Raw genomic sequence first — 13230 nt, 5'->3', positions numbered from 1 at the left:
GAATCTGAACAAATTTCATATCTTTTAAATGTTGGTAAACAAATTAAATTACTTTTTCTTCCAACTTCTTTTATTAAATCAATTTTATTTTTAAATATTTTTAATTATATTATAATTAATTATAATAATTATTTATTTTTATGAAAGGTTTAACTTCCACATAATAATTTATTTAGTTTATTTCAATTTTATTCCTAGATTTATACAATGCACTCAAAATATAGAACATTAAAATAGGACAATTATTATAACATTTGCATAGTTTTTCTTTTAATTTTGTTTATACAAACCAACCAGCTGACTTGACTTACAGATCAGATATTATGCAATACAGATCAACACAATTAGAAAAATTAGCTCTTAATTATTATGCAGACCAAATATTAGATGAGTTAAAACGAAATGGACCAACCCAATTTCTGATCCTAGACCAGACTCTAATATTACATACACGCAGTCTTTAAAACAAATCATATGCCTCAGGTACACTCTTTTGCGTGTTCAATTTTGAGACAAACATGTTTATTTACTTTTTTTTTATAAATGAAATATACTAAATTTTAAGTGGATAGAACATATATTGAGTGTGGTTTTGTAGTTGGGAGTTGGGACCGTGTGGATCACTGGATGTCCAGAATCGATCCAAAAGTAGCTTCCTCAAACCTTCTACCACCTACGTTCCTCCTTTCTAGGAATTCCAACTCAAACTCAGCGTTGTTAATTCTGATTTTCCACGAAAGGTCCGATGAAATTGTTGTTGTCTCTCATCCTCCTCTTCACTCTCTTCTTGCCTTTCGCCTCTGCCTCCGACACCTCCGATCTGTTCGAAAGGTGGTGCAAGGAACACGCCAAAACCTATTCTTCCGAGGAAGAAAAACGCTACAGGTTCCGTGTGTTCGAGGACAACTATGCCTTTGTCTCGCAACACAACCACAACGCCAATGCTAACAATTCCACCTACACTCTCTCCCTCAACGCATTCGCCGATCTCACCCACCATGAATTCAAAACCTCACGCCTTGGCTTTTCCCCTTCCATGCTTCGATTCAAGCGGCTTCAGAATCAACAACCCCATCAGCTTCTACACCTTCCTTCTGAGATCGATTGGAGACAGAGTGGCGCTGTTACACCTGTCAAAGACCAAGGAGCCTGCGGTACTCCCTATATCTTCTTTATACGCCCTTTTTCAAAATTATCAAATACTTTTTCTTCTTAATCGTTCAACATTAGTGGCAGTAGTACCTAACTCTCGTTCCATGAGCTCAATTTTGAAGTTGTATCAGACACCAGCTTAGGCCACATGTTTCTTCTAGTAAGTACTTTTTGGAAAAAAGAAGAAGTTAAAGTTATACACTACTGTAGCTTAGTAGGTTCTATTGTACCATCTATTATAGCCCACTAGCATATATTAGTTGTGGAAATTTCATATTGGAGATACTTAATCCTTCGCCTAAAGGTTACGTTAGAGATTGTACATTAACTAGTGATATAATCTCATTATGAAGTTTGGTCAATTTAAGATTCTATGAATGCATATTCTAGTTGTTGTAAATGTTGGGTGGTTTATACCAACCGTTTCTGAATATGGAATCCTACCAATTTGATGCTCACGGCGTGCTAGAGATTCTAGCATATATAAGTGAGAAACAATCTTAACTTGATGAATTCGCTTTTGGGAATATGCTAATCTCAAATCGAAATTCCAACATTTATATTTATAATTAGTGAGTAGGTTCAGAGAGATAATTATTTTTTCTAAATGTTTAATAGGCATAGCCAGATTACTGTTAGGAGTTTAGGGAGTGTTTAGTTGGCCTCTAATTTGACAAACAACTATTGTATGGTCAGCTGGTTTTACGATTTTGCCAATTCGTGGCATAAGACCTTCAAGGAAAATCCGGTTTAGTTAAAAAACTTTTGATACAAGAAAGCTACTTATCTCTCTTGTATATTGTGCAAAAAATTCATTAGTTGATTTTGAATTCGTCATTCTTGGTGACATGCTATTTGTTCTTCTTGGACTTTTTAGTTGTCACTATGATTTGTTCATGATACAATTCGGTGACAACTTAAGATGTGTGTTATCTAGGTGCATGTTGGGCGTTCTCAGCTACTGGTGCAATTGAAGGTATAAATAAGATTGTTACTGGGTCTCTTGAAAGCATTTCTGAGCAAGAATTGGTAGATTGTGACACATCCTACAACAGTGGTTGTGAAGGTGGACTCATGGATTATGCATACCAATTTATCATTGACAACAAAGGGATTGATACAGAGGATGATTATCCATATCAAGCTCGGCAACGGCCTTGCAATAAGGACAAGGTATTTTTGCTTCTTCAGCCGCTTTCCCTCCAAAATGTTGAATTCTTAAGTTTCAGTCTATCAATTGTATACCCACACCTGTTGGTTCAAGCACCATATAGTATGATTTCTCTTTAACCAGTACTTGAGATCAAGTGGAAAGAAAAGAAGAAGATAAAACTTGTTAATGAGTCCACCGAGTTTGACTGAAACTAATCAGTGTTTAATGTGACTTCTGGTACCTACCAAGGGTCTAAAACCAGAAAACTGCTTGTGAAATTTTTTGTCTTTCCTTTCTTCCTTTTCTGTTTATTTGTTTTGCTGATATTAGTATGTTTATTATCTGTTTTCACCCTTTCTTCCTGCATATAATCTACAGTTGAAAAGGCGTATTGTTACAATTGATGATTATGCTGATTTGCCTTCGAACGAGGAAGAGATACTAAAGGCCGTTGCTTCACAGCCTGTGAGTGTAGGCATATGTGGTAGTGATAGAGCTTTCCAGTTGTACTCACAGGTTGGTAATCCAGTGATCAATATGAGCACTGACTTATTTGTATTATTATCACATATATCTGTACCATCTATCTTAAAATTAACAGTGGCTATAAAATATTGATGTATTAGGGTATCTTCTCCGGACCATGTTCAACTGCTTTGGATCATGCAGTATTGATAGTAGGTTATGGTTCAGAAAATGGAGTTGATTATTGGATTGTAAAGAACTCATGGGGAAAATATTGGGGAATGAATGGTTACATACACATGATACGGAACAGTGGCGATTCCAAAGGGATATGTGGAATCAACACATTAGCTTCATATCCTATCAAGACCAATCCTAATCCTCCTCCTCCCCCAGCTCCTGTAAGATGTAATCTGTTCACTCACTGTTCAGAAGGAGAAACATGTTGTTGTGCCACGAGCTTTCTTGGAATATGCTTTTCTTGGAAATGCTGTGGGTTAACTTCTGCTGTGTGTTGTAAAGACAGGCGGCACTGTTGCCCCCAGGATTATCCAATTTGTGATACAAAAAAGAGCCAATGTTTAAAGGTTAGTATTAACTCCTTCTTACCTGTGCTCATCATCACAATTAAATGATCTAATATGGTGCCCAAAACGTGGGTGATCGATTTGTTGACGTTTATGTTCCACTAAAACATATTTCAATTCACAATTTTTAGTTCATTACCATTTGATGCAATCTTTACTAAGAAATACTAACACGTTGTATTCATCCACATAAAGAGAATGTATCAGAAAATTGTGTAATTAGCATTGCATTTTTTAATAAAACAAATATACTTACTGATTTTCTCTATACCGCAGATTACAAATGGGACCACAGCAATCACATCAGGAAATCAGGATTTCTCCAACAAGCCAAGAGGTTGGAAATCTCATTGAAGTTTTTTCAACACCATCCATTTGTATGATTCATAGTTGCTATCCTATTTATTTGTGTTAATGGGTTATTTTATCACGGGTAGCCTATTAGCGCTCAAAAGGAATCAAGTGTTGACAAATGGATTATATTCGATATTGTGTAAGGATATTGATTGGATAAGCATGTAGGGAATGCTTGTACAACCCGAATAGCATATCGTTCTATTATAGAGGAAACGTTTTTGTTTTAGCTACAATCGCTAGCTTCTAAAATTGTGCATCTACATTGGGAGTTTGTCCATTTTAAAGTTGTCGGAAGTGCGTGTCTGAAAATGGATCTCGTATGGGATTTTCGTATCAAAATAAATGTTACCAATGCTAACTTGTGGGGTCTTTACATCATGATGCATGCGTTTTCACACATATGCTTGAAATTGATTATGAACTGTAACATAAATGAAGTATATGATTAGAATAAGTTGAAATAAACTTCGGTTATAAAATAACATAAAAACTAAAACAGGCATTTATTTTTTCTTTACTTTAGAAAATGGAAGAATTAATTTTTAAGCCCAAAACAAAAGGAGCTAAGACAGGGAGGTGACAGATAGTGACAATATAAACCACCCTGAATCCTCCATCAGTGCCAGTTCTGCCAATGTAGATGTTTGTTTTCATTTGCAGGATAAGTGAAAATCGGGTAGCCAATTGTATTAATTTGGATTAGTGATGCTCTGATCTTAGTTTGCACACCTCAAACCTCAGTCTGCAGATACAGACTTGAAACTAATAATCAAATATGTTCAACAAAATTCTAGGCACAAACTAAACATTGTCTCAACATCAATAATTCCCAAATTGCAAATCCTATTAAAATCGAAACGCTTAAAGTCGATGAACAGTCATAACAATTCACATCCACTGAGCACTTAAAAGAGCAAGTTATAGAAAAAGCATTACTAAAACATCATCAACATAGAAGAACATCAATTCATTTGATGTGCATTTTTATTCTAAAACAGAATATGCATCTAACTGTCTGCATCAGGTGGCGAAATGAAACAGATTAAATATTCTATTAGCCTGCAGCACTACTTGTATTGAATCCGCAGATCAAATGGCATATACCATCTTTATCTATCAAGCAACGCAATATATAATAGGTATCTCAGTAAAGAACAAAAATGCAAGCAGAGTTTTCGCACGAAAAGAATTTACATCTATTTTCTCAATATGTTGCCACGAAGTTACACTTACAAGCAACAATACATTGGGTATAGAGTATAAATCACCAATCAAGAAGAATTGGAAGAAGAGGGAAAAACATCTTTAACAGCAGAAGCAGCAGTGAGGTAATTAAGAGTGTTCTTCAATGTTTCCTTCTCCCTCTTCAATCTGGCGGCGGTGTCCTCCAATTCAAGCAGCGCTTGTTGCTCCCTTGGCGCGCCCTCGAAGGTGCTGCCAACGAAGAACGAGAACGGCGTTGGAAACAGGTTTCTTCTCAAATCCCCAACCTCCTTCTCCGGTTTCCCTCCCAACCGGTTGGATAACCGGATAACGTCCTTCATGTAAGTCTCCACCTCGGTGGCCAGCCCGTCCAGATCGAGGTCGGTGGAGGGAGATGGCCGGTCCTCGAGCCACGTCACCTGCGCGACCAGGTAGGGTTTCGTGCGCACCACACTGTTCACTCGGAACCGTTCCTGGCCCTTACAGATGAGGAAGAAGCGGTCATCCACGAGGCGCTCGTGCTTTATGACTTCGCCGACGCAGCCAACGGCGGCGGTTCCGGAGACGGCATCCGTGTAGATGACGCCGAAGCGGAGGTCTGTTTGGAGGAGAGTATGCATCATGATACGGTAGCGGAACTCGAAGATCTGCAATGGGAGGATGGCGCCGGGGAAGAGGACCAGAGGGAGAGGGAAGAGAGGAAGCTCGACGACGTCATCGGAGTTGGGGGAGTTCGTGTGGTGCTTCTCGGAGAAGGAAGAGGCAGAGCAGCGGAGAGTGGAATTAGGCTTCCGGCAGCGGTGGCGGAGAACGGCGAGATTGAGATTGTGCAGAGAGTTTGGGGATTTAGGGTTTAGAGATAGTTTTGTAGGGTTTAAGGAGGGTTTGTGAGGTAAAGAAGAAGAAGAAGGAGAAGGGATAAGCTGTGGGAATGCCATTTCTTCCAATGAGAAATTTAGAATAGAATATAAGAGAAGCAAACGCAGAAGTAGAAGTGAATGTTACAGACAGAGTTTTGTTGTGTGGTTATTATTGGACCTCTTGCTAATTTTATTATTACTATTTTCTGTTCTGAACTTCACAGTGGCTAGCTTCCCCCTGCTGGAGTTAGATTTTGTGAGTTCAAATAAGATTATGTGGATGACATAATAATAATGAAGATTAAGCATATGATAGAAGATTTTCTTTTGTTTGTGGTTCTGGATATACCACGTGCCAATTTTAGATCAAGATAAATCAGGCCCCAAAAATTTTATTGGGCCTAATCTAACATTTGGCCCAATATTCGAATTCAAAACCTCCATAATCTTTTAATGAGTTATAATATTTTCATTAAGAAAATATATATCATAAGGTCAACACAATTGAATGCTGATGTGTCATATGAATATCAATCTTTCAATGAATAAAACAAAATCAAAATCAAGATCATGTATGATAAATTGATTTCATCTATTTACACGTAACTTACTTGGATTTTGGTGTTGAATCCTAATATCATACTTCAACATACATTTCTTTTATATACTGATCTATTGTCACGTAATTTAATACTTGAATTATAATTTTTATTAATGCTATTTTGACGTCTTTAACTAATTGAAACTCTCACTGTTCCAATTATACACGTAAATAAGAGAGAAGTGGATAAAAATAAATATTATCTGGTTGAAAAATAAATAAATAGAAATAATCTTTTTATAAACTATGTAAAACAAAAAGTAGACTAATAGTATTTTTGGAGTATTTAATTTAAAAATTATATTTTTAATAGTATTTTCATTATTATTACTTATGTTGTTCTTATTATTATCATTGTTATTATTTATTTCGTATTATTGTTATATAGAAATAACTTGAAATTGAGAAAAAACATCATAGTAATCGATATCATGACATAATATATCATCGGTTTCAAATAAAACAATTATTGTTAATGTAATGAATTATATTTTATTTTGAGTAAACTTTCTAAGGTTTTCTGTCACATAAAATATTTTAGTTTTTAGCTTTTTTTATAGTTTATTAACTTTCGATTATTTATAGATTATTTCAAATTTAGTTCAATTATTTATCATTTTATATAATTATTACAAGAAAATGATAGATTGTTGACGAATTTTATCTAATGAAAATTTTGATAGTTTACGAATTTTATTATATAATTAAAAATATTAATTAATTAATGAAAACGTTCATTAATAATGAATTTATCAATAAAATTTGTTAATAAATTAAAATTTTTATTATTAATAAATTTATTGATAAAATTTATTGATAGTTTATAATATTTATTTATTGATAAATTATATTGATAATTCTTATCAATAAATTTTATCGGTAAATTTGTTACTAATTAAATTTTTTAAATATTTATCGATAAATTTATCGCTAATTTGACTTTTGTAAAATTTGTTGATAAATTTATCTATGATTATTGTTTTTAAATCTGTAATAATTTTATCAATAAAAAGATAAAAATACAAATTTTATTGATGAGAAAAAATTGATCAGTAATTTTGATTTATAATAAAATTATAAAAATGTGAATTTATTACCATAAAAGAATAAAATATGAAACAATATAACTATAAAATAAAGGTATAAAATTATAGAACCCTAAAATTGTTGGATTATAAGGGTGTCAAATTGTAAAATTCTAAAGCTATAAACTTGTAAAAATATATAAAAAAAATTGAAAAGGCAAAGTTATAACTTGATATCAAGTAATAAATATTCGAGACAAAGTCAACGAGACTTGAAGTTTTTAAAATGTTTTTAAGATCCGTAAGATGCGTGAAATTTACAAAATATACACTATCTGTTTCAAAGCATCTAGTTCAAGAAAGAAGGAAGGGAAACGTTGGTGTTTATTTAATACAGCATCCTCCTTATTTAATTAAGGGTAAACTCTGAGAATATTTAATTTTATTAGTTGTTATTTTTCTTATTTATGTTATCCCTTTATTTATAAATAATATTTCAATTACCATTTGACTTTATTTATTTTTTGTCAAGTAGGTTGTTGTTAAACATATAGTTATTCAAACTAATAGAGTATTATTAATAAAAGATTGGATACAAAAATAGTTTGAGATTAAAATGTATCCGACATTTAATTAATGAATACGAATAAAAATTGTACGCCACAACAAAGAAATAGGTGTGAGAGTTTTACACTCTCTCTCGTCCCTGACGTCATCCATGAGGCACAACGTAAATTACTAGGTAGCCCTTGACACGGGGACTTGCGCCGCTTAAATGTGAACTCGCAATAAACGCGTATTCTTGTACTAATATTTAATATTAAGAAATCTATTTCTATAAATATGTAGGGACTTCTTCTTCCCTATTGCATCCACAAAAAAAGAAAAGAATCCAAAGAAGCAGAGGAAGAGAAAGAGAACAATGGCCGCCGAAGAGGGACAAGTTATCGGTGTTCACAGCGTCAGTGCGTGGGAAGAACATCTCAAAAAGGGACAAGAGTCCAAAAAGCTGGTAATTTTTAACTCCTTAACTTCCTCTCTAGTTTCATTTTCCTCTTTCCTATGTCTTAATTTGCACAGCATTATGCATGTTAGGGTTTTTCACATTAGCTTTTGATTTTTTAACCAACCTTTGAAAAGACTGTTTATTGTGGTGATCTATCTTAGAGTTGCTCTTTCTACTTTGATATTGGGAATTTTGGATTCTTTGATATATTTAATCAATTGAAGTGCCTGTGATGGAAGTTTCAATTGCATGTACTGTCTTGATTAAACTAGTATGGGGTGTTGCTGTTTAGAAGTAGCTGCAGAGGATGTTGATCCCCTGAAAGTACCCTTGTTGATGAAATTTTTAGCTGCCTTTGTGATTTATTAGGTTATTGAAGATCTGTGTCATGATTAGCACGATTCGTGATTCTTTAAAATGTGGCTTATGTTTGATCTGTGTCGTTACTGCCTTCATTTGTGATTCTTTAACATGGTTTATCTTTTCATTACGCAATTTTAAGAATACTGAAATGAAATTTCTTGAATAGATTGTGGTGGATTTCACCGCTTCTTGGTGCGGTCCATGCCGATTCATTGCTCCAATCCTAGCTGAGATTGCTAAAAAGCTGCCCCATGTCACCTTTCTCAAGGTGGATGTAGATGAACTGGAGGTGAATATGACCATCTAAATCTTTCACAGAACATGATTTACTTCATTTTATTCTAGATCCTATAGCATTATCAGGAATTTCCTAATTCATTCTTGCAATCACTTTGGTTCTTCAGTCTGTTTCACAAGAGTGGAAGGTTGAAGCTATGCCAACCTTCCTGTTCTTGAAAGAGGGCAAGGTGGTGGACAAGGTTGTGGGAGCCAAGAAAGATGAGCTGCAACAGGCAATAGTCAAGCATTCAGAGCCTGCTGCTGCTGCTAGTTCCATATGAATGAATGTGTTTAGAATAATAAATGTATTTCTTCAAGTCATTTTGCTTTTACTGTTTTTTGAATCTGTTTGGATGATTTCAGCTTGGTTATGGAGTTAGTAAAACATGGACTGAGTTATGTATAAATGAAATTGTTGCAGTGCCCCTGCATATGTCACCATTAATAGTATTCATTTTAATTTTAGGCGATAACTTAATATGTAAAAGATTAGATTGTGATGTAATTCAACTTATAACTACGAAGTGTTTACAATGAACTATAGGGAACCGATAAATCAGCACGTAATGCATCAAACTATATTCTGCAGATAATATAACTGTTTCATCAAATAATATTATATTTTTAAGGAAATAAAATTATATAATTAATATATCTGTAATTAGACTCTGTTACAATATGATTGTTTCAATCCTTATTAGAAAAATAGATTTTTCTATGAAAAAAACCAAGAAAACCAGAAGACAATAAAAAAGTCAAAAGAATGTTCCTATAGACATAATTGGAAGTGTATTTTGAAGGGAACTTTTTGTCCCAAATTGCATGGTTTTCAAATCAATCCCAAGGATATTGTAAATTCTGATAGTTGAAATAATTTTGAAAGACAGGAAAAGCATCAAAAATAATTTTGAAAGAAAATAGTTGAAACAGATTAATAAAAAATAAAATTTAAATAATGTGGCTTAATAATCAATTATATTTTCTCCATAGAGTTTAAATGAAGAGTGGAAAAAGTAAAAGAAAACAATAAAACTAGTTTTGAACTAAAATATTTACAATAAATAAGTTTAAATAATATAAACATAACAATTGTTCAGTTGAATCAATAAATTTGACATGGTGTTAATCTAAACTAATTATCGTGAAACCCACTCAAATTGCAATGAATTTGATGTTACCTATAGCATAAATTAAACTATCTCTTATTTTTATTTGTTGAAAATGATATGCCAATATTATTAAATATCAAACAGTATATAATATACTTAAATACTTTCATGTTACACAGAGTTGTTAATAATTTTGAAGAAGAATGTTAAAGAGAAGTAAAAGAAATATTTTCAAAAAAGTTTAAAAAACAACTTTATTTCTGAAACGATATAACAAACTGTATATTTAAACACAAAAGTTAGTGTTTTAAACACCTTATAGAAATATATAATTTATTATATAAACAATTAGTGATGTGAATCTTTAAACTTATATCATTGAAAATAAACTTAATTAAATATATCTTTTCCATATTATCATAAATAGATAAAAATTATGTCATAATTTTGTAAATATATGTAAGAAGAAAGAAATGTAACAGCTGTAAAATAAAAAAAAAGCTAACAACCTGACATTGACCTCACACAATAACGGCTTAGTGCGCTTACACTTGACGCTAACCAGCACAAAAGACAAAGCAGAATGAGGGTAATAACGAGTTTCTTTCTTAGCACTCATTTTCTTTGAGTATATTCATAATAAACATATGTAAAAGTTTTTAATATGGAAATTATTAAATTATAAATATATTAAAATTATGATTTTTTTAATTTTTTAATTTTTAATTTTTTTCTTCGTTTCATTAAAGATATCGTATTATAATGTTGGTCGAAAACAATTTTAAATAACATTGATTAAAAGTAATATATGTTGATATTGAAGAAAAAGAATTGTGTTTAATTTAAGTTAAAAACATTATTGGTGTTGACAATAAATATTAACTAATGTTACCTACTGAACAATATTAGTGAATATCAGAAAAAATATTATTGGTCATTAGAATTAAAAATAATAGAAATGATAAAATGGATTGAAAAATAATCTCACTTATATTGAGCCACTAAAAACGAAGTGATACGAGTTAACCCATAAATAAATAGCTTGACAATCCTCGTTATATGCATATATATAATTTTTCAGTCTTTAATTAGATAATCACTGTTTCGGGGGTAGGGGCCAAGAGCCTACTGAAGAACCTCTTCAAGCTTACTCCACTTCTCACCACAGCGATAACTTCTTCTCCAAGAAAATCTACTCCTTCGCTTGATCGGTTGGGATGACGATCGAGGTACCTGTCTAAAGGACTCCGATGCTTAAGTCAGTAATGAGCCGATCGGTGTATCAGTGTAACTGCTGTAATAAATGCGAATTAAAGATCTTTACCAACCTACCTTTGGGCCCTATTTATAGTTTTCGGTGTGGGCCTGTGATTAGGGTTCCTTAATTACGGTCCAATGACCCCTTAATCAAGATTACTGACTCGTTTAGCGTTAATTAACCCGATTGATTGGTTGTTCGACCGCTCGACCGATGGCCGCTTGACCAGATTAGTCGTGTCTTGTTTTTAACGTGAACGACTCGTGTATGGCTGATCGACCGACGTACGCATGTAAAGGATTACGCAAGTCTGAAGAGATTGATCAACCGACGGTTGGTCTATTGATTTGTCCTTTGTTATGTTTAGGTGTTGCTCATGCTTGTCCGATCGACCGATGTGCCATTAGGGATCAGAGTCGCTCGATTAAGCGTTACCGATGGATCGATGGACCTGACTTATTGGTTTAACCGTTTGACCGATGGTCCTACAGCTTGTTCACCAGCCGTTCGACTGATAGTCTTTTAACGATGCTATGTGATTTATTGGCAGAGCCGATTGGCCGATGGTCCTACAGTTTATTTATGAGGCCGATCGACCGATAGCCTTTCATGTATAAGATTTCCAACCTTGGCCAATGGGCCTGGGGATTAGGTTTGGCCGATCGACCGATGAGACATACAGTACAATCCCTGTCTTTAATTTGATAAATAAAACTTATTACTGCACTTATATCTTAAATTATTTCATTACAATTGATTATTGAAACTTAACTTGCAACATTAATTATTTAAGTTGTAATCACATTGCATATTTGCGTTATCTAAATAGTATACTATTAAGATTTTTTTAAGTATTACTTGATTTCTAAATTTTGTTATAAAAATAATTGAGGGAGCTAACAAAAACTAAAAATATCAGCTCCCATTGATTGTAAACTAATAAAATATAACTTTAATGTGTAAATGAATCGAAAAAAAGAGTGTCAAGTTTAACATGTCGCGATTGAAATTTAGTTTGTTAAAGTGTTAATGTGAATATGTTCCAACTCAAATCAAATTCATGATATCTTAATCGAGCTTCTACTGAAAGATAAAATATAAAAAGTTTACAAATTCCTGCTTTTTTTAATAAAACTTTAAATTCTCTAATATTAAACAATAAATTACTCGAATACATTTTTTTTATTTCAATTTATTTAAAACTTCTCTTTCCAAATATTTTCTTTTTATATAATTTTATATTCTTTATAAAATTAAATTAGCATGAGAAGAAACCCGGTCCTTAGGTTTGCTTAGTAATTTAGGCGTTCATAAAGTATTTAATAGTTATCATAAAGGAAGGAAAGTCAACCTTTGACTACTAATATTTAGAATGGAAATAAAGAATGTGGTGGGTTATATTGTTTGTTTAATCACGGTCATAGTTACCTAGAGATTATGATTCTATATGATTAGGATATTAGTCTCGACACCACTTTAATCCTAAAATTTTAAGACAATGATGTTATGGGTCTTTATTTTTATATAGTGTTTAACTTTATCTATTTTATCCAATGTGGAACTTTGACTCACTTGACTATTCCCAACAATCTCTCATCAAATGTGAGTCTCTTATTTTTTGTTTTTTTTTCTTTTCATATGGATATATTTCCCTTCAAATGTATGAGTGACTCCTTTTTTGTTATAATTATGCGGTCAGTCATTTTGGTGATCCTTTTTATTATGGTTATACAGTCAGTCACTCCAAACAATCAACTCTTATATCACTGTTAGATTATATATATATTTTATAGTTATCTAGAGATTGTAGTT

At 32.7% G+C, this 13230-nt stretch overlaps 3 protein-coding genes across 3 annotated transcripts; 2 read left to right on the top strand and 1 right to left on the bottom strand.

Moving 5' to 3' along the window:
* Nucleotides 1-579: 579 nt before the first annotated feature.
* LOC114163182 (zingipain-2) lies at nt 580-3947 on the top strand. Its single transcript, XM_028047319.1, has 5 exons — nt 580-1154; nt 2090-2325; nt 2684-2821; nt 2932-3357; nt 3634-3947. The coding sequence occupies exons 1-5, from the start codon at nt 746-748 to the stop codon at nt 3709-3711; spliced, it is 1287 nt and encodes a 428-aa protein (XP_027903120.1). The 5' UTR covers nt 580-745; the 3' UTR covers nt 3712-3947.
* Nucleotides 3948-4822: 875 nt separating this feature from the next.
* LOC114163183 (lon protease 2-like) lies at nt 4823-6043 on the bottom strand. Its single transcript, XM_028047321.1, has one exon. The coding sequence runs from the start codon at nt 5853-5855 to the stop codon at nt 4986-4988; it is 870 nt and encodes a 289-aa protein (XP_027903122.1). The 5' UTR covers nt 5856-6043; the 3' UTR covers nt 4823-4985.
* A 2141-nt stretch (nt 6044-8184) lies between these two features.
* Nucleotides 8185-9524, top strand: LOC114196119 (thioredoxin H-type-like). Its single transcript, XM_028086650.1, has 3 exons — nt 8185-8415; nt 8939-9061; nt 9177-9524. The coding sequence occupies exons 1-3, from the start codon at nt 8326-8328 to the stop codon at nt 9330-9332; spliced, it is 369 nt and encodes a 122-aa protein (XP_027942451.1). The 5' UTR covers nt 8185-8325; the 3' UTR covers nt 9333-9524.
* Nucleotides 9525-13230: the final 3706 nt, after the last annotated feature.

This window comes from Vigna unguiculata, chromosome 9, assembly GCF_004118075.2.
Source record: "Vigna unguiculata cultivar IT97K-499-35 chromosome 9, ASM411807v1, whole genome shotgun sequence".
NCBI lineage: Eukaryota > Viridiplantae > Streptophyta > Magnoliopsida > Fabales > Fabaceae > Vigna > Vigna unguiculata.
This window is presented reverse-complemented; position numbering and strand designations above follow the sequence as displayed.

Excerpts from the sequence above, each read along its gene's own strand:
- LOC114163182 (XM_028047319.1), top strand. The coding sequence starts at position 746 with ATGAAATTGTTGTTGTCTCTCATCCTCCTCTTCACTCTCTTCTTGCCT. Across the intron at positions 2,326-2,683 it reads GGCCTTGCAATAAGGACAAG|TTGAAAAGGCGTATTGTTAC; the intron begins GTATTTTTGCTT and ends TATAATCTACAG. Across the intron at positions 3,358-3,633 it reads AAAAGAGCCAATGTTTAAAG|ATTACAAATGGGACCACAGC; the intron begins GTTAGTATTAAC and ends TCTATACCGCAG.
- LOC114196119 (XM_028086650.1), top strand. The coding sequence starts at position 8,326 with ATGGCCGCCGAAGAGGGACAAGTTATCGGTGTTCACAGCGTCAGTGCG. Across the intron at positions 8,416-8,938 it reads GACAAGAGTCCAAAAAGCTG|ATTGTGGTGGATTTCACCGC; the intron begins GTAATTTTTAAC and ends TTTCTTGAATAG. Across the intron at positions 9,062-9,176 it reads TGGATGTAGATGAACTGGAG|TCTGTTTCACAAGAGTGGAA; the intron begins GTGAATATGACC and ends TTGGTTCTTCAG.
- LOC114163183 (XM_028047321.1), bottom strand. The coding sequence starts at position 5,855 with ATGGCATTCCCACAGCTTATCCCTTCTCCTTCTTCTTCTTCTTTACCT.